The sequence below is a fragment of the Danio rerio genome, chromosome 14 (assembly GCF_052040795.2).
Source record: "Danio rerio strain M-AB ecotype USA chromosome 14, GRCz13ab, whole genome shotgun sequence".
Lineage (NCBI taxonomy): Eukaryota > Metazoa > Chordata > Actinopteri > Cypriniformes > Danionidae > Danio > Danio rerio.
Window position 1 is genome coordinate 24,842,887 of NC_141034.1, and position 24,852 is coordinate 24,867,738.

Here is a 24,852-nt window from a genome sequence, read left to right on the forward strand (position 1 = left end):
CCATTGTGTTCTTCCGAACTGTATTACAAACTCAACGCATCAAGAAGGACATCAAAGGAGTTTCATCAAGAAGAGACTCGCATAAAGAAAGAGACCCCCAGACATAAAAGTCCAGGTATTTTTAGTTATGCGAATAAGCTGTGCCCCTTTTATCAAAAAAGTGTTTTTTATAATCTTGGTGATCCTTAATGGTGTGTGTGTGTGTGTAACTGAAACCAGATTTTGCCACTCTTTATCTGAATATATTATCTGAATATATTATCTGAATATTATCTGAATATTTCCGCGGTTTGCTATCTATCTCTGTTTGTACATGTTTTATAGTCCCGTATAGACCCGATATCTCCACGTGGTTTACCTTTGTTCTATGTTGGATGTATGTTCTTGCGTTTGTTCGTTATCTGTCTGACTAGTCAATAAATTCCATTACACAGCAAATTTCTGGAGTTGAAAAATTAGGAGTTAGTCAAAAAAGTGTGAAAGAGTTACATTTTTGGAGTTTATTTTTAAACTTCTACACACTCGTGTGTTATGGGATACTTTTTGGTGAGTTTTATTTTGGAGTTCATTCGCTGGTGTTCAGGAGCCTGCTTTAACGTCACAACTGGAGTTAAATGTTTAGCTAGAGCGCCATTAGACGACCCTGCCGAGCAGCACGAGGGAATTGGAGGAATGCTCTTCGTTGTGAGGTAGGTAAAAGCGCATTGTTATAACTTACATGTATAAAAATATTTTGGAATGTTCGATATTTTATGACAGCAAGGCGTTTTGCTCTAGCGGTTTCGTTTTTCTGTCGTTAGAGACAGCATGTAAGTTAGCGAGATTGGCGCCTAACTCAAGTTAGCTTATCCATTGACTGTATTGTGCGCTGTTTTAAAAACTTATTCGACGATGTGAACGAACTACCTAATCATCTTTCGTTTCACTTTGTAAAAAATGTGTTTTGCTGTCGAGAAGAGAGTGGCGGATTTAGGCATGGCCAATATGGGTGATCCCCCAGGGCGGCACGGAGTGACAGGGAGAGAAAAAAAAGCTAGCCCCAGTAAAAACTTTGAGATAAGTTACCATTTACTTCATGAAAGTGTACTGATTCAGAGTGAATAAAGACGCCAGGGTCCATTCACTTTAAGTGTCTTTTGGATGCGCAAGCTTTTTACTCTATGTGCAACCGACACAACGCTGGTGAAATCAAATTGGCGCATACACGCAGAAAAGGATTCCCGCGCGCCTCTCACGCTGCTCTGCTCCCCGTGTAAATCCCGGTTGTTTAACAGTGACGCCGATAAAATACGCGCGTCTATGTGCTATGAAACCGGTGTAACTGCTGTAACGTTTTGCAAGTCGACAAAACTTAAGTTTACATGATGATGACCTTATTTTGATTAAGCATGGCTATGAAGCTGAAAGATGAGGGATAATGAGTCAGGGAGGTAAGACTTTCTTGGCCACGAGTCGGGTCAAAGACGACAGATAATTCCAAAAAACATGTATTTTTTGTATTCTATCGAATTGCTCGAGCAGATGAAGAAACATGCTATTCAGCTTTCAAATAGGCTAACGAGGGAACGTTAACATTAATATCCAGCAATACATGTTTGTGTATTTATGTCTAAGATTTGATACGTGCAATATTGGTCTTGTAATGTTTTGGATTGTAACATGATGTAACTTAGTCGTGAGCATGAGACTATGCCGTTTTAAGATATATATGTATATATATAACATTCTTAGCAACATTAATTGTTAAATGTCATTTTATCTCTTACATTACAGGTCACGATGTTGATAAAAGTGCAATTTGAAGGCAAGAAGAAGTATATTAAACTGGAAGAAGTCTCTTTCTTGGATTTTCACAGTGCAGGTGAGGTTTAATATTTAGTTAATAAAGAATACTTATATATATATATATATATATATATATATATATATATATATATATATATATATATATATATATAAAAAAAGCAATAATAATACAAGTAATTTTGAAATGTATTTTATAAATTATACGTTGGTGTTATGATGTAGTCCAGCAGAAGTTTCTTATACCAGAGGATACAACATTGAAAGTCACAGATGACCATGGCATAGAAGTGGATGAGGATGTATTTCCAGAACTTGCGACAAACAAAGAAATGTGTTTTATCATCCACACTGATGATGGTAGGTTTTTTTTTATTATAATTTTTTTTTTAAGATTTTGAAAGTTTTTGTGTTATGACTCGGATTGAATTGGAGTGAAACTGTGCATTTTAGAACTTCCATTTGCTGAAACATCAAAGGGCTCTACAGACTTCTCAGACCTGACAGAGTTTGGTGCCTCTTCCAATCAGACAGAATATGTTACTGTCACTACTTGTGGTAAGTAGAGTTATATGTAATTATATAATTATCAGCGAAATATCCACCCTACTACACAACATTAGTTCCTAGATTAGCCTAATTGTTTTATACTGTGTTGTTTTTGTGATTTTTTTTTTCCAGATCTGACTGTTCTGCAGCAAGGGGTCGTTGAAGTACCCTCCTCCCCAAGTTTGACCGATACGTTGTCTGTGTCAAGCAGTTTAAGCAGCAGTGATTCTGGATCTCAAATAATTCAACCTTTATTGGACAGTGTCCATGCAAGAAATGTACGTTTCCTTTTTTGTTTTGTTTTTTACTTCCATACAGATAGATCTGTAAACTATCTATAACTTATGTTTTAGATAATGTTATACTGTAAACTTGCAGTTCAAAAAATAAATGCATTTTAAAGTATTAAATATGCCCTGTTATTAGATAAGTTTTTTTTTAAACAGGTCTAATTTTGGTTGTTATTTTTCTATATAATGTTTTATTTCTTTTAGAATATCATGCAAATTCTATCTTCAAAGCCTGCAGGGCTGACTGTGATTAAAGAGTATGAAGAGACTGGGAGCTTAAAAGATTCTACAAGACGGTTAATGGTGAACATAATTGTAGCTCACATGCGTGAAAAGGAAGGGTAAGAAGTTTAAGAACATATGACTATACTTTTTATTAGAATATGATCTTAAGACGTATGTTTTTCTTTGCAGAAGAGCTGTTAGTAAAGGAGCAAAAGAGTTTCATGCCTTTGGTATTGTGTCACTGTTCCCAACCTTAAAAGACCCATACTCTAAGAAAGGATATGTAAGTTTTCCAACCGAACTATAAACTTTTTATGCTTGAGCCTTTGCAATTGTATTATTTTGTCTAACATAATATACTGCTTTTTGTCAGGAACATTTCTATGACATTCAGAGTAACACTGGCTTTCTTGAGTGGCGCATGAAGACTGTGCAGCGTAAATCCAGAACCTCCTCTACCTCACAGAGCAGAGTGGAGCTAAAAGGAGGTCCCACATTATTAAGAACAGTTGGAGCTCTAGATGACCAGCGAATGGGAGATGAATGCATGGAAGCTATGTCACTCCTCCATCACACAACTGATCATGACACTGTGTTCAAGAAGATGAAAGAAACTTTCCACTACCGTCAACAGATTCTCCATGACCCTCAGCGCTCAGCTGATGTACTACAAATGTTCCCGCGTTTCTTGGATGTCAAAGGACTGGTAAATATTCAATAAAAATATTTTTTTTGAATATAAAAAAACATTAAGTCACAATAAATGTCTAAACTGTTGTTTTTTTTTATTTTTAAATTAGATTTCGCAAGACTTCTCATTGATGTTTGGAGCAGAGGTTGCTTCAAGATTCTTGGAAAAATGGAGCACCAGTTTTAAAGAAAAAGTCATCCAGGAGGCCAGGAAACTTAAAGAGACTGCTCTACTAAAACGGCATTTGAAAGCTGCTCTGAAGGAGGATTCTGACACAACTGATGATCCAGGTACAGTGATTGTTAAAATAGCAATGAGTTTACTTAAAACAGTCTTCTGGTTTACGGGCTACTCCACTCTAAAATAAAGATTTTTACCATTAATCACTTACCCCATGTTGTTCCAAACTCATAATAACTATGTTTATCTTCTAAATAAAGGAATTTTGGATAAAATTCAGGAGACTTGTGACTGTCCCATTGACTGCCAGCTAAATTTCACTAGCAGAGTTCAGCAAAATATGTAAGAAATTGTCAAATAGTCAATCTGCCATCAGTGGTTCAACCATGATTTTATGCAAGAAGAATACTTTTGGTACAAAAAGTGTTCTTGACACTTCATAGAATTCAGTCTAAACCATTGATTTCAGATGGAATTTGACTTTTCTGGACCCTGACAAGTTTGACAAGTTTATTACTTGACTGTCAATGGGTCAGTCACAAGCTTCCTGGTTTTCATCCAAAATATCAAGATGTATTATGAAAATGAAAAAAGATTTTATAGGTTAAATGACGTGATTTATTGATAACATTTCCATTGTGAGGTGGAGTAACTTTAAAAGTTTTTGATTATTTACCAAAAGCATTTATTCTCCAAATGTCTGCTAAAAACACAACACAATTGTTTTCTAAAATATATTCTGTTACAGAATATCATCAGTAAATTCATGGTTTGTAAAAGCTGTTCAAAATAAATTATTTCCATTAAAAAATGATGAATGTAAAAGTTTCATTGGCTTTGATATTAACTATATGAAATTAAAAATCTTTGTTTGGTCTTTATCACACAACAACAACAATTTCCCACTAACAGTTTGTACTTGTAAGATATTATGATACACAATAGACACAAGGTTAACTTATCAATGCTTTCAACAGACTGGTTTGAAATAACTACTGTTATTTTCTGTCTTCAGAATGGGACAGCGACATGGCTTCTCTATTCATCCTGCTGCATCTACTTACTCCACAACCAGCTGGAAGAAAGCAGCCCAAGAAGATCAGTGTTGAAGAGGCAACAACTCATCTGGTCAAATTTTATAAGGTTTGCTAAAACAACACTATTCTAGTTTAAATATTTTATTTAATGCCTAATTTTAAACAAATAGTTAATAAAGGGTCATTTTTGTTATTTCAGTCATGCCAAAGCCTAGATGATCATCTCCTGACCACTGAAGGAAACCCTCAGCCGTATCTTCTTGCCTCAGGGACATCAAAAGCACAGGTTTCCACCTTCTACATTGTCATGGACAGAAAAATTCTGCCTTGTCAATCATGCACATCCTTGGGTGCATTTGATGAGTTGTTCAAATCTCATTTTGTTTTCGGTGTGAAATATGATGATGCTCTGTCCAGCCTGTACACATTTGTGCAGACAACTGTGTACAATATCGATATAGGCACAACTGAGGAAACTCCAAAAGTCAAAGAGCTTAGAGCAAGGCTTCTGAACAAGCACTAATTTTATTTTTTTGACCAAAATGTCAAAATGTATGAACATCATAAACTCTTTAAGGAACTGTACCCATCAAACAACTTGCTTCCAAAACACTATTTTATGGTGCATTACCCAAGGTGTATTAGAAAGGTCGGGCCACTCATTCATATCTGGACCATGAGATTTGAGGCAAAACACAAATTTTTTAAAGATTCTGTGAAGAACTTCAAAAATTTGACTGTTTCGCTTGTAAATAAACACCAGTTTTCAGTAAAATAACCTCAATCATTTTACATAATGGTGAAGTGTTTTTTGTTTTGATTGAGCATGAAACATGTTTCCATAATCACTTCCATGCTTTTCAAGTGAGTGAAAACCTTCCAAGAAAGGTACTTGTTGTAGAAAGGGAAAGATTAAGACATTTCAAATCTTTTGATTCTTAAATGTCATATGGTTGTGATTCACAATTTTATGTTTTGTCAGAGAGTTGTATTATATGATTTGTTATTGAAATGTGTTCACTGCGAAGTTCTTGTTACTTCATCTGATGTATATGTGTCTACCTCAGGTTACACAATCCTGTAGTATTTTGTTTTTATATAATTCTGCAAACTTGATTTTATAAAATGCAGTGATGTGCTGACAGGGTTTTATACAGGTTTACTTTCTAGTTTTTACTCTGTTAACATTAAATATATTGCTGTTAGATTGTATTTTCTAATGGTAATTAATTTCAAAGTTTGTCCATGCATGTAACTTTTAAAAGTAATGTATGGATTTGTTTAAATAAAAGCTTTACGTGAAGAGTATAGCATTCAGTGTAATAATTTTCACATAAAAATATATATTGTGTGAAGTACATTTAACTCATAAAAAGTGTTGATTTTTAACACTCATAAGGAGTTTATAGTTTTCAAGTACTCTCTGTAGGAGTATTATTTTGACTCCAAAAAGAGTTAAATTTTAACTAAAAAAAATGTGTTAAAATTTAACTAAAAAAATTTAGTTACTTTAACTCTGTACTGGAGTTAATTTGATGGTCACGCATGTACACTCAGATTGAGTTGATTTTAACTCCTATGGAGTTTATTCCAAAGACCAAAATTTGCTGTGTATAATCAAATGAATTGTATTGTTTTCCTCATAGAAAAAGTCACTGGAACACAGATTCCCCTGCCTAGCTATTATAAGTTGATTAAAACTTATGAATGATTAATCTACTTCACAAGAAATAGCAATTAAATTCCCTTTTTCTAAATGAATAGATCATTACCGTGTCCGCTTGGAAGAGCGGCGGCTCGGGTTGTTTGTTTGGTCAAATTAACAATAAATTGATCCAGGATATTAATTATTAATAATAATTCATTATTGTTGATAATTAATATTCATAATCTGAGAGTCAGGATCAGATACAATCATATGTTTGTTTGACCAAATTGACTGAAGCTTAAGCCGGAATATTAATAATTAGGAATAAACTGTTATTGTTGATTATTAATATTCATAAAATTAGCTAATTTCTGTTTCAACACTCATACTGTAGCAGTGTGATATGGCTGTATATTGTAACTGGTGGGACACTAAGACATGCACTCCAATACAATGCCTCCCACCAGTGCCGATATACAGCCATATTGCACTGCTATGAGTGTGATATTGCTCATATTTATATTTCTATAACAAAAAGTACATTTACTCTAATTAAATTAATTGATTTAGTAGTAGAACAAGTACAGTAGAAAACTGTACAATTTATTTACTTTTAGGGCAATTACATTATAAGTACTGTGATTAAGTTACCTATAAATGAATAGTGGTCTCTTACCTTGCTTTATCAGGGGAAAAGTAAATTAAGTAGACTAACTTGTAACTTTGTAACTAACTGCACCCAACACTAGATGGAAAATATTTCTACATCCTAAATGGTAAAACTAAACCATTTTTCACAGGCCTCTCATATGAGACACAACGATTTATTATTACACTTGACAAGTGACCACATTAACCTTAAAGCTCCCTATGTTAATATCAACATGTTTCTCATGACAAACCCAGTAAACTGAAAAATAGACTATGATGTAATGGTTTGTTGGTGTTTGCCAAATGGAGGAGAACATTTGCAAATACTGCATGCATTTCCCTATATTCAACTGTACACAACATTTTCATTTCAAGTAGATCACGGTTAGCAAGCCTCATTATGCAGCATTCCGCTTGAATATAATACCTTCTTATTTATTCATCTCTGGGAAAATTTGCATGCTCAGACATGTCTTATTAATTTACGAGTCTCTTTGTGTGCGAGGAAGCGCTAAAATGCTTTAATTTAAGCCATAAAATAATATACCTTTAATATAATGATGTGCCTAATAAAATAGCACACCCTGCTCTCATATTTTTGCAATGGTTCCTCCCATTAAATAATGCTCCAAATGATGTGTCAAAAAGACTTTTATTTACTGAATATGAGCTTTTCATTTCTTCCTGGCACCGAACCACCTCCTTGACAGGTAAGATTTATTGATTTAATTGCCTAAGGTAACCATGCAATAAAATCATTGCAAAGATAAATTTCCATGGCGCTGTGCACAATCAAGGTAATTTTTCAGACACCAGGGCTACATGTCTTCAGGTTACAGGTGCAAATTTATACATCAGAGTCCCTCATTACCAGAGGATAGTTTTAGTGCTGAAAGGTCTAATAGTTGAGTGATTGTTTCCTGAACTGGGCATTTGCTAATTGACAGTTTCAGTGCCAAAGTGAATTTATAACATGACCATAAAGCGATTATGTTTCTCTTTAGCATTCAGAAATGTGCTAGTTGTGGGATTTTTCATATTTGGGGGCCTTCAGTTACAAACTCTTAAAGCAAATCTATCAATTTGTTGTTCATGTCTGGGTTCTGACTTGACAAAAAAGAATAATTCATGCTAAAATGAACCGGATATTTAAAAAAAGGATCAAAAACATATTGATCATTATTGAAGATACAGTTAGTATACCAAAATATCCAAATGTATCGTGTTAAAAGGAACATTCCACTTGCTGGAAAATAAGATCATAACTCAAATCTCCTACAGTTGAAATGCTGAGTTTTAGAATCCATTTAACTGATGTTGCTGCAGTCATGACTGATCACATGGCGTAATCATTTATTTATTTATTTATTGCAATAACAACAAAAGATTTACAGTAAAAATAAAACACAATACAGTCTTTACAAACTATAGTTCATTTTAAACAATTCAGGAATAATAAACTAAATTTAAGTAGCCTATATAACAAATGCATGAGAAATAGGGGGAAACGAGAGGGCACATAAAAAGAAAATAAATATACACGACTAGGATTATTTTGGATAATAAAAGCATTTTTAAAAAAGCATTTTAATCCAAGGAGATTGAACAAAAGGAACAAAAAAATGAGCTACACTTTAAGTAGAAATCAATGTTACTTTTAACATTTCTGCAAAAACGGCTTGACAGGGAATAAAATATTTTTAAACTTAATTTGTTAAGAAATCTTTCAAGATCAATGATGATAACTATTTAATTACAAGTTTGTAAGACTTATTTGAGTTAATATATAGGTTGTTTACCAAAATATATTATTTAAATCATTTATGGGGCTGAATGGAGAAAAAAGCGTGAGTAAAAGACTTTATGAACAAATTATTTTTAAAAAAAAGATGATCCTGCAGTAAAATATTTGTAGTATTTTAATAACCATGATGGGTACAAAGATTTTTTTATTTATTTTTTGTGAATCGGAATTTGTCCAATAATAAATTTATTAACATGCGTTGTTGCGGTGAACTAGGCCAATCGTGTGATATCCATGTCGTCATCGCAGGTCCAACAGTCGCTCTTCAAATGCTGCACTGGCTGATTCTGCTGTCTGATCTCTAAGTGCTGTCGCAGTACTTTGATGCCACATGTGACAATCACGTGGCATCAGCGCAGTGTCAATCCGGACAACATTTCTAACCGGCATGCACAGCTTTAAGACAGATTTTGCTGCATGAAGTCGGATGCACCTAAAAACACTGTCACAACCTGTTTTCCTCATGTGACCTTCACCATGTGCTCCTTTGTTCTAGTTCTCGCCATCATTATGTTCATCACTTCAGATCCTGTGCCTTTCTGTTGTGAACCCAGGCCTTACATAATACTGGACCAACGAAAAAGTTTACGCCGTGTTTCCCCTTTGTTTTATTGTCATAGTCTTTTTGCCCTCAATGTTTTTATTGCCGAAAGGGAGTCCTGGTAGACATTGAGGGACCAAGCGAGTCCCACCCACCAACCCACAGCAGAGGGTGAGCTTTCACTGGACTCTTCAGTGCTGCTTCAGTCAGCCAGTCCCCCGGCTCACCCTCCAGCCTCATGTGTGGAGGTATCCCTGAGGGCCTGCCTACCTGTTTCGCCGGCCAGAGGTTGTCACTCGACGTCATCTCCTCAGCCCTCCGAGCTATGGACTCTGCCTCGCCCCTCCAACCCAATGGCTCCACATTGGCTCTCTCATCCCTCATCTCCTCCATGGACCATCAGCCCACCGGCTGCACCAGGCTCCCTCATCCCCCTGGCTTCACCTTGGTCAGGAGTCAGCCTGCCTCCACCTCTGGACTCTGCTCCTCCAGCTGCGCCTCATCCCTCCATCCTGGAAGCTCCATTAAGCTCCTCCCTCCTCCAGCTACGCCTTGGTCCCCTGTCACTCTGGCTCCACCGCGGGCATCTGGACCTGTGTTGTCGCCTCTGTCGGGTGAGCCGTCCACTCCATTTCGCCCCTCCAGGACCTCAGAGTCTGTCGACTCCTTGGGCTCCACCTCCAGCTGGAATGTCTCCCACGGTCAGCCCCCTAGAGTCGGCAACCTCTCCTCCTTCATGGCTCCTCCCTTCGTCGACTCCACCCTGGGCCGTCCTCCTGGCTGTGTCCTGGGTCCTCCTCCTGCTTCACCTCCCTTCCTGGCTCCTCCCTCCTGCGACTCCTCCCTGGCCGCCTCCTCTTTTCCACACACTCCAATTCCTCTCCTGGTTTCTCCCCACAGACTCTCCTCTGACACCTCTCCTTTCGTTTAGGCGCAAAGGCGTGCCTTTTGAAAGTTCTAGTTCCCGCCATCATTATGTTCATCACTTCCACCTGTGTCCCATCCCTGTGTTTAATCATTGCAATCCTCCTGTGTATTTAAGACCCTGTATTCTGTTAGTCCCTTGTCAGGTATTCTCTTCAGTTGATGTCTGTCTTCACCCCATGTTCTTCCTCTGTTCATCTCCGTAAGTGTTAATAAATATCCGTGTTTTTGATAAACCTGAGATTCCGTGCCTTCCTGTTATGAGCCCAGGTGTTACAAACACTTTATCCCTAGCTTAGCTTAGCTTAGTATGGGTCACTGTTAGTTCATAAATGACCAAAGAGTTTCAGTAATCGACTATTTAAAGCTTATCTCTTCTATAATTACAACATGTATAAAGACTAAAAATATTAAAGGTTGCTATTTTCTGGTTCAATATGGCTGTTCCTACAGTGTACCCTCATTCTGCCATAATATTCAAAAAACTGTACTATGGCTGTAACTGGTTCATTGATATAGCAATATCTGAAAATAGTTTCTAGCATCTTGCACCACCAAATCAGTGTAATATTCCGCCTGATGCAGCTATGGTATGGCAGCAAAGTTCCTTGATTATCACACCAGTATGAAAGCATAGCAACTTTTAATTTTCTGCCAAACCAAGAGATTGTCTAAATGGATTCAAAAATGGTAAAACTTGTAAAATGAGCCTATTTCCAAAACATGGATTTTTTAATTATTTTTTTTAAGTAATAAATAAATATCCCTGCGTAATGTTAATTATACAAAGTAATTATGGGTTAATCCTTGTACAAAAAGTTACACCAGTGCTCACCAGTGACCAAGTCAAAACCAGCGAGAGATTTTCAATTTTTTGTTGTTTGATAAAAACTGTGGTCACCTTGTTGAGTGCAGTATATGTTATTGCATAGAGTGTATTGGATAAATGAACCATAATTTTGAATCAATTTGTGATGGGTGTCCATGCAGCCACTGTTTTTCATATTTTCTGGCTCTGTCAAGCATTACCCTCTTGTATGACATTTTTTTTTCCCCCAAGTCATTTTCTAAAAGTTTTTCTTTAGAAATTGAATCGTGTACCTTACGGTTTAGACTCAAACCTACAAATACATAGTTTTCATCATCTTCATAGTCAAAAGTACATCTGTGTTTCTGTTTTTAATATGATTATGTGGTGCTAGAATTCTTAACCAAACTAAGTTTAAATCAGAATTTATTCATTTTGACCTCTGTTAATAAAGTGCAACAGTAGAGTTGTGCTCACTACATGACAAAATATACTCAAAATCATTTTTTTTCTCTTTAATTTAAGTCTTAATGCTTGCTAAAGATATAATTGTGTTTACAAGGACACTCAACAAGACAAGTGTCATTTTGAGTCAATTTGTCTATAAAAGGTGCAGAAGAGAACATCTCAGGATTATATCCATGAACCAAAAATGATGTCATGATGTTGTTAATGCCTTCTGTATGAATGTGTGTCTGAATCATTAATTGCCTTGACACATAGTCATAGGATAATATAAACACATGACCAATGTCTAAAAGGTAGCATATGGCAGATTGACGCAGCATCTTGTTCCCTTCTCAGGGAACCAGGGAACAAAGTGAGACATTCATAATGAGGACAGTGAACTCCACCGAGGGCTGACTGAGTGTGCATTGCTCCAAAAACATGCCACACATAATCTGTGCCTGTCATCCCCAGAAATGAAGCAAGGGCATGACAGATGAACACATCTTCTATCACTAATCCATAGCTCCATTTAAATCAAAATGCTTTTATAAACTGTAAACTGACAAGCAATGAGACTAATCTGACCTACATTAGGACCAAAGTTGGGTGTGGTACTTTAAAAATGTTATCAGTAATGATCACTAGTTATATATCATAAATAGTAACAAGTTAGTAATTGCATTGCATCGATATAAATGTTACTAATTACCTGGAAAGGTAACTATTGTGGTTATTTTGAGATAGACACTAAATTGAATATCATTATTATAAAACAATGTACAATGTTGTTGTGGGACAGTGTGAGAGACAATCATCAAAATTGATGTTTTATTGTAAATATCATTTCTATATTGACTATTATGGATGGATGGATGGATGGATGAAAAAAGTAAAAACACTAAAAAAAAGAGTAACTCCATAGGTAAAAGTGTTTAATTATAATGTTTTTATTTCCATCACTGGTTAAGACACACATCATCAGAAGGGAAAGGAACTGGTGATGCTGTTGCAGGTGCTACTTCATAAGTTGTATGCCAAATGACTTTAGTGTCATCCCAAATGGAACACATTTAGCGGTTGCCATATTAGTAAAATAAATGACCAAACTATTAGTTATTATTTTATTAAATAATATTATCAGACATTTTAAATTGCAATCAGCAACTTAAATTAAACAGATGTTTATACACAAAAGCTAAAAAAAATATATATTTTCTTGACAGTAAAACTTTATTTACAGCAAATGAGTCAAAAGCATGGTAAAGAGGGATCATTTTACCATGACAGCACAGTACCGCTATATTGCAAGCAGCATAATAATGTCCTGTTATTGCGTTCAGCGGAATTCGCTTTTCCAGTTAGCATTTTAGGTGCATAGATAAGTATATAAGTACAGGCCGGGATGACGCTTGCCGGTATGGGCCCTCTGACAACATTCTTGAAAAGCAAATTGGGCATAGGTGGAGTTGGTTGTTGTGGGCAAAAGTAAAGTAAGTAGGGAGGGGATTTTACAGATGAATCAAACAGAGTAAGTAGGAGCCGACTAAGAGTTGCAAATGAAGGTGAAGAGCCTGGTGGTGGTTGTGTCACAAATAAAGTGGGGGGGGTTGGGGGATAGCGGACAAAGTGAAGAGCGCGGTTGGTGGTGTTGTTGCGGATGAGAGAAAGGGGGGGGGGGGGGTTGATTGGGCCTCATAATAGTAACTCTGGGGACATCAAAATGGCATGGGCCCTTAGAAACATCTTAACTTCCCACCTCGTAACAGCGCTTATGAGTACAGGATCTGCCATTTCACACAAAAATTTTAGGCAGCTGGAAATTAGGTGCATCCCTACTGCATTTACTATCCGGAGGTGGCATAATCACACTCATAAGAGAATTTTGCTTAGACAATTAAAAATAAATGAAGTAATCCAACATTAGCATCTGATGCAGTAGCTCCTCTCCTTCCACTACATGAGCAAATCTGTGGTTGTTGACTGCATGAAGTATTCAACATTCCACACTTCTTTTATCAGTTGAATAAATTCATCATCCAGATGTTTTAAGTGCACTTAGTCTTTTCAGAATTTTCAGTATGAATGCAGTACTTATAGCTTCAGTCTTTAAGTCTTTTCAGCCAGTATTATTGTTTCTGTTAAACATTCAAATCGCAGAAGTACAGGGGTAACCATTTATAGTCATGCAGTTTTGTGTGTGTGTGTGTGTGTGTGTTCTTTATAAGCATCTTGGATTAACATGAAACATTTTTTAATACAGCAATTTTTTAAAGAAACAAAGTTATTCCGTTAAGATAGAATATGATTAAAAGAGGTCAAAAGAGTCTATTTAAATTATTTGATGGGAAAAAAAAGTTTTCCTTACTGTGTCTATTATTATTTTTATACATAAATATTAAATGAACTTTAACCCTTTATTCCCCACAGCCAAATCTCCATCTGTCAGTGATCGTCATCATGATCAGTCCTCCGATTCTGCATGCTCCACTAATGTCTAAAAGGAAAGGTGCGTTCATGTTTTACCAGATCCAGATTTTTTGATGTACTGTGTCGATGTTGATGCGTTTAATCAAAAGTTTCCAAACCTGTATTATTGCTATTATTATTATTATTATTCTCAACACATCAGAGTTAAATGATGTAAACTATACTGTACCCTAAAAGCTTTTAACCTTAATGGCTCAGTGAATTTCCACTTTATTCCAATTTCATAGAAATATTTTGATTTTACACCTATTAAAACAGATGTTTATTTAGTTTTTTATGAACTACACAGTAGATTAACAGTCTCGAGTGCTACAGGTGTAACAAGTCAATCCCAATTATGTCACTTCATTGCCCAAAGGATCAGATAACAATATAGACCAGGTAGCTGTCAAGAAGATTTCACACATCAGGATTGTGTTGTTGCAGTGTTAAAGATTCTGTGTTTTTCTGTAAGCACACAAACACCTCCAGCCATCCTCTCAAACGTGTGATATCTGGAAAGAGAGGGAGAGAGAGAGAGGGGAGAAAAAAAAATCACTGTTTCAGAGGAATGAGCACACTGTTTTACATTTTCTGTCTCTGGGGAAAAAGCTTCTTTTTGGTTTTGCTATTGGTTTCCTAAATAAGATTCAGCCTGCCTGCATCTGAGTATCATTTATTTTAAATTAGATGCTGCTCATTATCAATATCTGATTGTGAAATGTTTACTTTTTAAATGAGTTTTACCATTTATATTTACGGGTTACTATAAAGGAGAAAAAGAAAACGATTATAACAACTGCCTGAGCCTTAAACTCCTACATGATTAGACTTTTTATCTCTTGAAGTCAGTATATTTGACAGCCGACTTGTTTACTAGGCTTTTTTTTTTTAGAAATACTATCTGTGATTCTGCAATTATACGATTTTTTCTTCCTCCCCGTCTTGCCGTTCTTCTGTTCAGCTGTATTGACTTAAGTGTGTTAGCTGCTTAATTAAATGATTCTTGATTAAAACCAGAGCCTGGTGAGAACAGCACATCGCATTTCACTGCTTTATAATTGGCTGCTTGTTACGTTCACTGAGACTGTGATTTGCGGAGGGCACAATTTATTAGATTTCACTTGCATCTCTTAGTTGAGCAATTAGACACAGTGTACATGTTAAAGGCTTTATGAGTTGGACTAAAGTAAATTACCTCTCTTTTTAAAGTGGAAAGCTGCAAACATTTGGGAATTAAGATTTACTGGAGTTTTCGGCATCCATTTTCCAATTTTCCCCTAGTGTAAACATAAACAGACATGATTAAACGCATTTCTACTAAAGTTACTAATAAAATATTTAAATAATATACAACATACACTACCTGGCAAAGTCTTGTCATCAATCTCAGTTGTAAGATCAAAAAATAAAACTTGACTTCCTTTTCAGTCATCTATGGAACTGCATCCCAATCATCCCATATACTGCAGAAGACCTATTGGAAACCACATGAACCCAAGATTCTTACAAAAATCAATCAAGTTTGGTAAAGAAAAATTCATGGTTTGGGGCTACATTCAGTATGGGGGCATGCGGGAGATCTGCAGAGTGGATGGCAATATCGACAGCCTGAGGTATCAAGACATTTGTGCTGCCCATTACATTACAAACCACTGGAGAGGGCAAATTCTTCAGCAGGATAGCGCTCCTTCTAAAACTTTAGCCTCCACATCAAAGTTCCTGAAACCGAAGAAGGTCAAGGTGCTCCATGATTGGCCAGCCCAGTCACCAGACATGAACATTATTGAGCATGTCTGGGATAAGATCAAGGAGGAGGCATTGAAGATGTAATCTGAAACTCTGGAAGTGTGAATGCTTTATTTGAAGGAACACTTTCTTTGCCATTCTAGATGACTTTATTAATGAGTTATTTCAGGTCATTGCAGAGATGTATGGATGCAGTCCTCCAGGCTCATGGGAGTCATACACAAAATAAATTATTTTTCCCCTGCACCATGACCTTATATTCTATACTGTACATATTTCTCTTAAGTGACAAGAATTTTGTCCAAGCAAAGTCAGACCTTACTGTCCTAATCGAATAATTATAAATCAAGGCATGATCATATTTTATTTTGGGAAAATAAGCTTAATCTTTGCCTTTCAAATAACCCACTTCTGATACCAAATAATCAACTAAGTCAAGTTATTTTTTGTTGTTCCAAAAAGGCGACTAGACCTTTGTCAGGTAGTGTATAATCTTTTATATAAATCAACTACATGAAAATAAAAAGATTAGATTTTTCAGAATGTCCTAAAATAAATATTATTTTTATTTATTTTTTATTCATTTATTTATTTTTTTTTTTTTTTGCCACTTATCATCTTTGATTAATTTGAACATGAGTATCTGGCAACACACAGTCCCTGTTGGATAAATGCACTTCTCTATTTCTGGGTGCACTTCTGTCATTTATACAGTAGTTGTTGCTAATAAGTCCTCTATTCATAACATTTTATAACTAACATTTCCACTAAAGTCACTGAGCTTCATTAATATACAACATATAATCTTAAATATAAATCAACTGCATGAAAACAATAAAGGTGAGATCTTTTTCAAAATGTCCTGATCAATTCTAGTCATTTATAAAAAATTTTAAAAAAATTTCACTTATCAGATTTGATTGATTTATGATTGAGTATCTGGCAACACTGAGTCCCAGTTAGATAACTGTATTTATCTGTTTCTGGGTGCACTGCTAAGTAAGTTAGTTGTTGAAAATAATTTAGCACTGACAATTACAATACTCTTACCTATTCTTAACTGTTAAGTTGTTTTACAAAAACAGAACAAATTTTAAAGTGTGCTCATTATGCAGCATAATGCAGGATAATACTTGTATGGTTTACAAAACATGAACATTAAACCGCTCATTGCAGTTATCAAACGTATTTTACCCCAATAGTAAAGAATAATGATGATGATAATAATAATAATAATAATAATAATAATAATAATAATAATAATAATAGTAATAATAATAGAAAGGACTGTACCTTGAATATATAATAATTTTGTTGCAAGTAAAACTTTTCTATGCTCATCTGGTTTGGCTTTGTTAATGTTTGATGTATTGCAGACACATATTTTGTGTCATATGAGATTAAAATACAGCAAAATGCCTTTTTTACATTCAACATTGTCAATGATAAATAATTTCAGTCCTAAATCATCCTTCAAACTCTCAGAAAAGAAGATAGAAGGCTTGTCACGGGGGTGGCAATTCAAGATACAAAAGCTAAAAGATGCTAATATGTACCTTTTAGGTGCTAATATGTACTCTCCAGGTACGTAGTAATGCACACCATAGAGTAAAGGGTTTGTATTTAAGCTTCCATACATTAGAATGCAACCCCAGTCAATACCAATTAGTTCATGTAAATAATCTGCCTTGATACAGATGTTTGAGATCAGATCATTAGAGATTGGTTGTAATGAAGGTTAAACACTGTATCTACACTTTATTAAAAGTCTTTCGAAATAAAACAAAGATTACTAAAGTGTGTTTTACAAGAAAATATGATTTCAGAGTTGTACAAATCACAGATTTATTTTCAATTTTACTTGCTGATGGTTTTTTTCAATTAATTTATTTTTTTTTTTGTATTATTGTTGTTATTTACTTTTATTATTTAACAGAAAACTCACAGAGGCAGATTTTGCCAGAAATAAGCATTTGATTCAATTCTGTTCTCTTTCCTGGAGTCTGACACCATAGTCCAGGATGCACTTGACAGTCTGCCATGGGCCAGAAAGCCCCTCAGAAATTTTCAAGAGCACATAATACATCTATTCAAGCTCTGTGTATATAACGTGTTTTGTTAGACCTGCTGAAAATAATACATTATAAATAGTATAATATCTACTATGCCTCATAAAAAACACTGCATTAAACATGTGAGGTTGAGGAATTATGCTTCATGGTTTAAGAACAGATGTTTAAATAAGTGATCAAACTTCATCAAATCACCTAGTGAACAAAATAGACAACAAAGCACCACAGTAACTGAGCTACAGTATGTCTAGAGAGCTAGATATGATTTAGAGGCAATTAACCACTTAGTTACCATGTACAAATTGTGAAAAACCTCTTAGCAACAACTTCAAACACCTTAGCAACAAACTAAAAGACAAAAGCAACATTTAGTTAATCACACGCTCAAGCTTTCTGAGTTCTTATTGAGAGATATTGCACTGAAAAACTGAATGAATATGATTACAGCAATAATCAAGAGTTTTTTTCACTCATTTATTTATTTATTTATTTGTTTAATTCATTAATTATTCAGCACTGTAAGCCTCATTTAGACTTTGAAGACAAATTCCTATGAGTTATATGAGTTACAGTAAAGGTGAAAACATTCATATCACATATTAAGTATTTAAGCAATAAAAATACTAAAATATTTTTAAAAGTATTACATTTACTGTTTTTAATCTATATGTATAAAAGCTTAGAAACTGTGCCGGAAATATATTTTCCGATCATATTTACCATGAAAAAAACATTTTGGACTACAAAAGTAAAAATTTCTGTTTGCCATTTTTCTGTGACTTAAAAATGTGTATATGAGGCACTTGATTGGCTTTCAGTTGCTAACTATCTGTAAGATGTAAATATTGCCTGGTTTTACACCCCTCACATCTGATCACTTGGTAAAAAGCAGAGATATCATCATGTAATAATCAAGTGTGAAATACTAATCTGCCCGTGGTTAAAAGCTGTTTAAAATGATGATTAGCAAGTATTAGCACGTATGAAGCATGAATGATATGACTGCTCTGTAGTGGTGTAATAGATCATGGTTGATCCCAGATTCATGCTGATCTCAACTCACAGTTCAGAACACACGGGACCCGCGTATTAATACATATTTTTGTAGATTAATCCTAAATTTGTAAGGATTGCCGAGAGATCACCTCTCGCATCATTCAAATCGGCTTTCCTTTAAAATATAAGAACGACAGAAGAAGTAGGTTATTCGATATGTGGTGGGTTTCTTAGGTTATTAAAGGTGTTTTCTGTCACTACTTGTTTAGCCTGCATCAATGCATTCAGTGTAAGCTGCATGATTAATCATTTAAAATTGATTTGGGATCTCAACATCAGCAACATACATTTTAAATTATGTGGATTTTATTAAATCTGCATTCAATTTGTGTTTGAAAAACGCAAAATCTAGAAAGAGATTCAGTCTTTTGTCTTTTGAGTAAGTTCTGTTACAAACAATCAAATAACACAAAAGTACTCGTATAACAGTTCTTTAGTTTAGAAAAAGCCACTGATGTTTATGCTAAAGATTAAAATCCCTGTCATGAATTTAACAATGCTCAAAAAGTTGTGGGTAGCAATTATATTATTTAACCTATAGTTAGTGAGAACCAACCATCAAAAATATGCCACTGAACAATTCTAGCAATAAAACATGACATTTTATAAGTGAATAACTGAATCATTTATTGAAAATGAGACTAAAAATAAGTATGATTTGTACAAATTATAATGTTAGATTAACAGTGATTTTTTACAATACTGAATATTTTACTATTTATTTTTTAAAGCAAAATAAATTATATAAAAATAAAAAAAAATGTAATTGTAAAATTTGTAAATAAAATTGCAGCTTCTAAGTTCTGTTTGTTAAAACCAAAAGTTTCTTGCAGTATTGTTTTTGTAATAAATGGAAAGCAAATTACATTCGTCTCCTTCCCTTTTTGGCTGATCCGAAAAATGGTCTGATCCATGACTAAAAAAACATGCTGTGATCCGAACCATGAGATTTGTGATCCGTCACACCACTACTGCTCTGTGGTGCTCGCAGAAATAAAAGTACAGGAGCTGTCACTGGGGCAGTGCCTTTTCGAAAGGTACATATTTGTACCTGAAGGGTTCATTATGGCACTTCAAAGGTACTTTTTAGGTAAAGGTACATAAGGGTACTAATATGCATCTTTGAGGTACCATTGTTGACTCTTTGCGTACAAATATGTATCTTTTGAAAAGGTACTGCCCCAATGACAGCTCCTGTGCCTTTATTTCTGAGAGTGTAGGTATAACCAGCCTTCTCCTTTGTTTTTTTTGTGTTAGGTTGATTAAAAAACATATATAAACTAATCAAAAACTATTAAAACAAACAAGAAAAAAATTAGATATATAAAGATAGTATTGTAATATTATTTGTGATGTTTGACAGACCAAACCTTTTATAAAGATTCTTTATTGGCATGAGTTGTTCCATGAAGAATTATTAATGCCCATGGATACTACTGATCTGACAAAAAGTCCTTCATATTATAAAAAGATGTTTTAGATTTTAGATGTTCTTGAAACTATGAAAAAAAAATCTCAGAAATTTTCAATAGGGTTCTTTGGGGAAACAAAATCATTATGGCATTATTGTGAAAACCATTTTTTTTATTTATTATTCATGGTGTCATGCCTTAAATTAATTTCAATATTATAATCTTCATCGTGCAATAATAGAGTGGCACGGCAATTGAAAGCAAACAATTACAACATGCGTCCCATTACAGTTTTGATGGATTGTTTCCAACCAATTGCTTCCCTGGAGTAAATCTTTGTTCTATTGACACATTCAGGTGAGGTGGGAGATTGTTCCCAGTGTGTTAAGAGGAAGCAGTTTAACATGCTCCACTGACAGCATGTCTGTCACAATACAAACGGCCTCTGCCGTACATCAAGCGAGCTGACTTAAAGACGCGACTATCGTCTGGTTTTTATTACGCACTGCACTTGACAAAGAACAGTATTCTCCCCTGGAATTCACAGCCGCCTCACTCCACAATATGTGTTGTGCTTCCCCAAGGTTATAATAAGAATTTATTCTCTCCCTCCCTGTGTTGGCAGATTGGAGGGAAGCCGATGATGTATGAGCCATCGCGTGTTATTTATTTGCCAAACTCTCCCAGATGTGGGGCTATCATTTATCTACTGACAAATCAAACCTTCCAAACAACCTCTGCTGTGACCCCAGCCAGATCGGAGCAATGCTGTTGGTGAATACGCACACACACACACACATAGACACACACCTCTGCTATGACCCTAGCTAGAACAGAGGCACTGGCTAGTCATGATACACAAAACACAATCTCTCATACACAGTAACAGCAATAACAAAATGCTTTAAACCTTTTAAGCTAAATTTAAGGACTAGATGTTACATTTTAATGTATTTAATTAATTAATTATACATACATATCCTATGGTATCTGACTTCATGACTATTAAAACATAGGCTTTCTCCAAAAAAAAAACCGTTATTAAACAAAACAGTTCATGACAACAAACCTTAATAAAGCATGGAAAACTAGACCATTAGTTTTTATTCTAGTACCATTTGTAGAATTCTATAGACTATTTCAGCGTGGTAATGTCATTGGCCTTTGAACATTTCCTGCTTGCTAAAAAACTATTTGATAGCTGCAACAAGAGGCAATTTGGTCATAACTTAAAGAGCACCTATTTTATCTCTTTTTTAGTATTTAATACTAATATAATGGTTTAGGATTTAACACTAATATTATGGTTTAGGTTCAGTTCAAAACACAATTTAGATTTATTTTATTATAATGTGTTAAAAAGTGTTATGTTGGGGCATGTACACAGGTCGTTGTTTTAGGGGTGGGTTGCTTCACATGAAAATTAGTTATGACTTCCTGCCCAACTTAACAAGGGGGCGTAGCCAAGAGCTCCTCCACTTTGAGTTTGGCAACAGACAGGCAGACAGAGAAATGCAACATGAATGAGAGAACCAGCATTCAGCCGTACTCGGACACAGACCAAGCAGAGAGTACAAAAACATTTGTGTCTTGGCATAGTTTTACAGCCAACTGTGGGCTAGTTTAGAGTTCCGAGCTTGTACATCGAGACTAATAACCACCCACACTGAATTGACTTTGACTGAGGCACCCAATGTATTTAAAATGAAACTATTCAGATGGCTCTGTGGTGCGGCAGAAATATAAACAGTGTCCTGAATCATTGCTGGGCACCACAGACAGCCGTAGACTTAAGGCACCATTGTGTGTACTCGGATAGAAACCTATGCTTAGAATTCTAAAATGCATGGTGCTGCACTTCGCCGAGCGGCGCTTCTTGTGTGCGACCTGCAGGAAAATTTGTTATTTTATTTCCAATTGAAGGACGCACACGTGAGGCAACATACTTGCACTTTCCAACTGCACCTAGTTAAGATCACAGGGAGCTTCTGTGACTGCGAGAAATGCAAACAGCTGAAATTTAAGAAAGATGCAATGAAAAGTACACATGTTTGCAAACCCACCTAAAGTTACAAACAATGGTGGTGATGGGAGAAATCATGTGGTGAATGTTGATCTTGTATTAAGCCCAATGAGTCTTAGATCTAAAAATAGAGCAAGGGTGTTCCTTTAGTGACAGCGCTTTGACTCACACTCTGAAAATGGCGGACGTGAAACAACAAACTGAGGATGTGGTAATGCGCACCTGTTAATCAATATTAGTGGGACCGCACTCCTACGTCAAGTTACGGTTGATCTCAAAACCGCTCCAATTGGTCCACCATATTTATGTTTTTAAATTGAAAAAAAAGGATTGAATGTGTTTATATCACCCCAATATGACGGTCTATACACTATACCTACACACATGTCTGTCCAAACAGCTTGAAAAGTAGATTTTTCACCACAGGTGCCCTTTAATGTCAAAACAGCTATCATGACATTATTTAATAAAATGTGACTCTTTTAAATTCTCGAAAGCTCAAGCTATAGAAATAAAAAATGTAAAACAGGAAATATGTTGGCACCATTGTTTTTGTTTACATCCCTCAAAACGGTATTGTAACTCATGCATAGACACAAAAGTATGTTAGCTGCAATTAAATGAAAAGGTATTTTACCACAGTAGAAAAACATATTAAATGCAATTAGCTGAACTTTAGATTTTTCTGTCACATTTATAAGTACACTTTTACATGTAATTTAATAATTGTATTGTCTTTTAAATATGTTTAAACTATACACCCGCATTCATCGTACTAAATTATTTTTTAAAAAAATGTACTTTAATGTAATTTCTGGCCAAACTTGTTTGTCTTGTATGTATGTAAAAATATTTGTCACAACACATTTGTAATTATAAAGCTGTAACAATAATTTTTGAAACTATTATGCATTTGACCTATTCATAATGACTTAATTTGCGATTTTCTGTATAAACAATTATTAACAAACAAAATTGATGATTTTGAAAATCATAAGTTATAAACCTTAAGTTATAAAAGTTTTCAGTTAAAATAAAAAATTTAATTATATATATTTATATATATATATATATATATATATATATATATATATATATATATATATATATATATATATATATATATATTTATTTATTTATTTATTTATATATATATACTGAACACATTTAATAATACTCAGACTGTCAAGTCAACATGAAAAATCTGTGGTTGCTGAACTACGTAGTTCTACATCAAGTAACTACACACGTGCTACATGCACCTTTTGGAAACTGCTGGTACAGTGAATTCAAATGTGGATGTACAGAAAAAAAGGAATAACAAAACAAACAACAGAACACAGATATTCATCCTAAAGTTTCAAGACAAAATGGTCAGCATTCAGTATTGAAATTATCCTCTAAAGCACCTGCCACATATAAACCTGTATACAGTTTCCATGTAACTGCAGAATAACTTTTCCTGGTTACATCATAAATATTTGATAAATAAAGCTAGCACATGTGATTCAAAATTTAGTTAGATTTTTGAGATTGTGCCATGTGGAACCATGAACATAGTGGTGTTATAGACCACTTTCAGAGGTCATTTGCCTTTAATCAGCCTTGTAAAATCCGTTCTAATCCTTAAAATTATTAGCAGTTTAAAGCTGGATCTATTTACATTGTAAAGCTATACAATATTACATTTGTGCATATACATTAAATAAGTCAGTAACGAAGCCAAATCTGGAGCTAATCTAACAAAATAGACTACAATAACAGTCCAAAAATTAGTAGCTCAAAATTATATTTGAGGGAAAAATATTATTATTATTATTATTATTATTATTATTATTATTATTATTATTATTTTAATGACCAAAAAATCTTGAGAAAAAATGTCTGTAATGTTGTTGAAATTTTGTCGTTTGTAAATTTTGTAAAATATTTTGCTTGATTTTAAATGTATTATCTTTCTATTTCTAAAGATGTTTGGTGAATAAAATTATATTTCAATAAATATATCTGTTTAATAAATTTGTTTTGTTCAAATGCACCAAAACGTATTACCTAGGTTCATTTATTCATTTTCTTGTCGGCTTAGTACCTTTATTAATACGGGGTCGCCACAGTGGAATAAGCCGCCAACTTATCCAGCACATTTTTACGCAGCGGATGCCCTTCCAGCCGCAACCCATCTCTGGGAAACATCCACACACACATTCACAGACACACTCATACACTACGGACAATTTAGCCTACCCAATTCACCTGTACCGCATGTCTTTGGTCCATGGGAGAAACCAGAGCACCCTGAGGAAACCCATGCGAACACAGGAGGAACATGCAAACTGTACACAGAAACACCAACTGAGCCGAGGATCGAACCAGCGACCCAGCAACCTTCTTGCTGTGAGGTGACAGCACTACCTACTGCGCCACTGCGTCGCCTATTACTTAGATTCACTAACGAAAAAGATAAAAATATTAA

At 34.8% G+C, this 24,852-nt stretch overlaps 1 protein-coding gene across 2 annotated transcripts; it reads left to right on the top strand.

The window, feature by feature from the left end:
- Positions 1-626: 626 nt before the first annotated feature.
- Positions 627-6,078, top strand: LOC794378 (uncharacterized). Of its 2 annotated transcripts, none has more exons than XM_087281452.1 (11): positions 627-689; positions 1,774-1,861; positions 2,029-2,163; positions 2,257-2,361; positions 2,485-2,630; positions 2,847-2,983; positions 3,057-3,150; positions 3,241-3,573; positions 3,668-3,848; positions 4,754-4,881; positions 4,975-6,078. In XM_087281452.1, the coding sequence occupies exons 2-11, from the start codon at positions 1,780-1,782 to the stop codon at positions 5,296-5,298; spliced, it is 1,665 nt and encodes a 554-aa protein (XP_087137578.1). In that variant the 5' UTR covers positions 627-689; positions 1,774-1,779; the 3' UTR covers positions 5,299-6,078. The 2 variants fall into 2 exon arrangements, with proteins under 2 accessions (XP_087137578.1, XP_087137579.1); XM_087281453.1 differs by lacking the exon at positions 627-689 and adding an exon at positions 972-1,430.
- Positions 6,079-24,852: the final 18,774 nt, after the last annotated feature.

Bases quoted from the DNA above. Each gene is read 5' to 3' on its own strand.
- LOC794378 (XM_087281452.1), top strand. From the start codon at position 1,780: ATGTTGATAAAAGTGCAATTTGAAGGCAAGAAGAAGTATATTAAACTG. The intron at 2,631-2,846 runs GTACGTTTCCTT...TATTTCTTTTAG, and splicing joins ACAGTGTCCATGCAAGAAAT to AATATCATGCAAATTCTATC. The intron at 3,849-4,753 runs GTACAGTGATTG...TTCTGTCTTCAG, and splicing joins TGACACAACTGATGATCCAG to AATGGGACAGCGACATGGCT.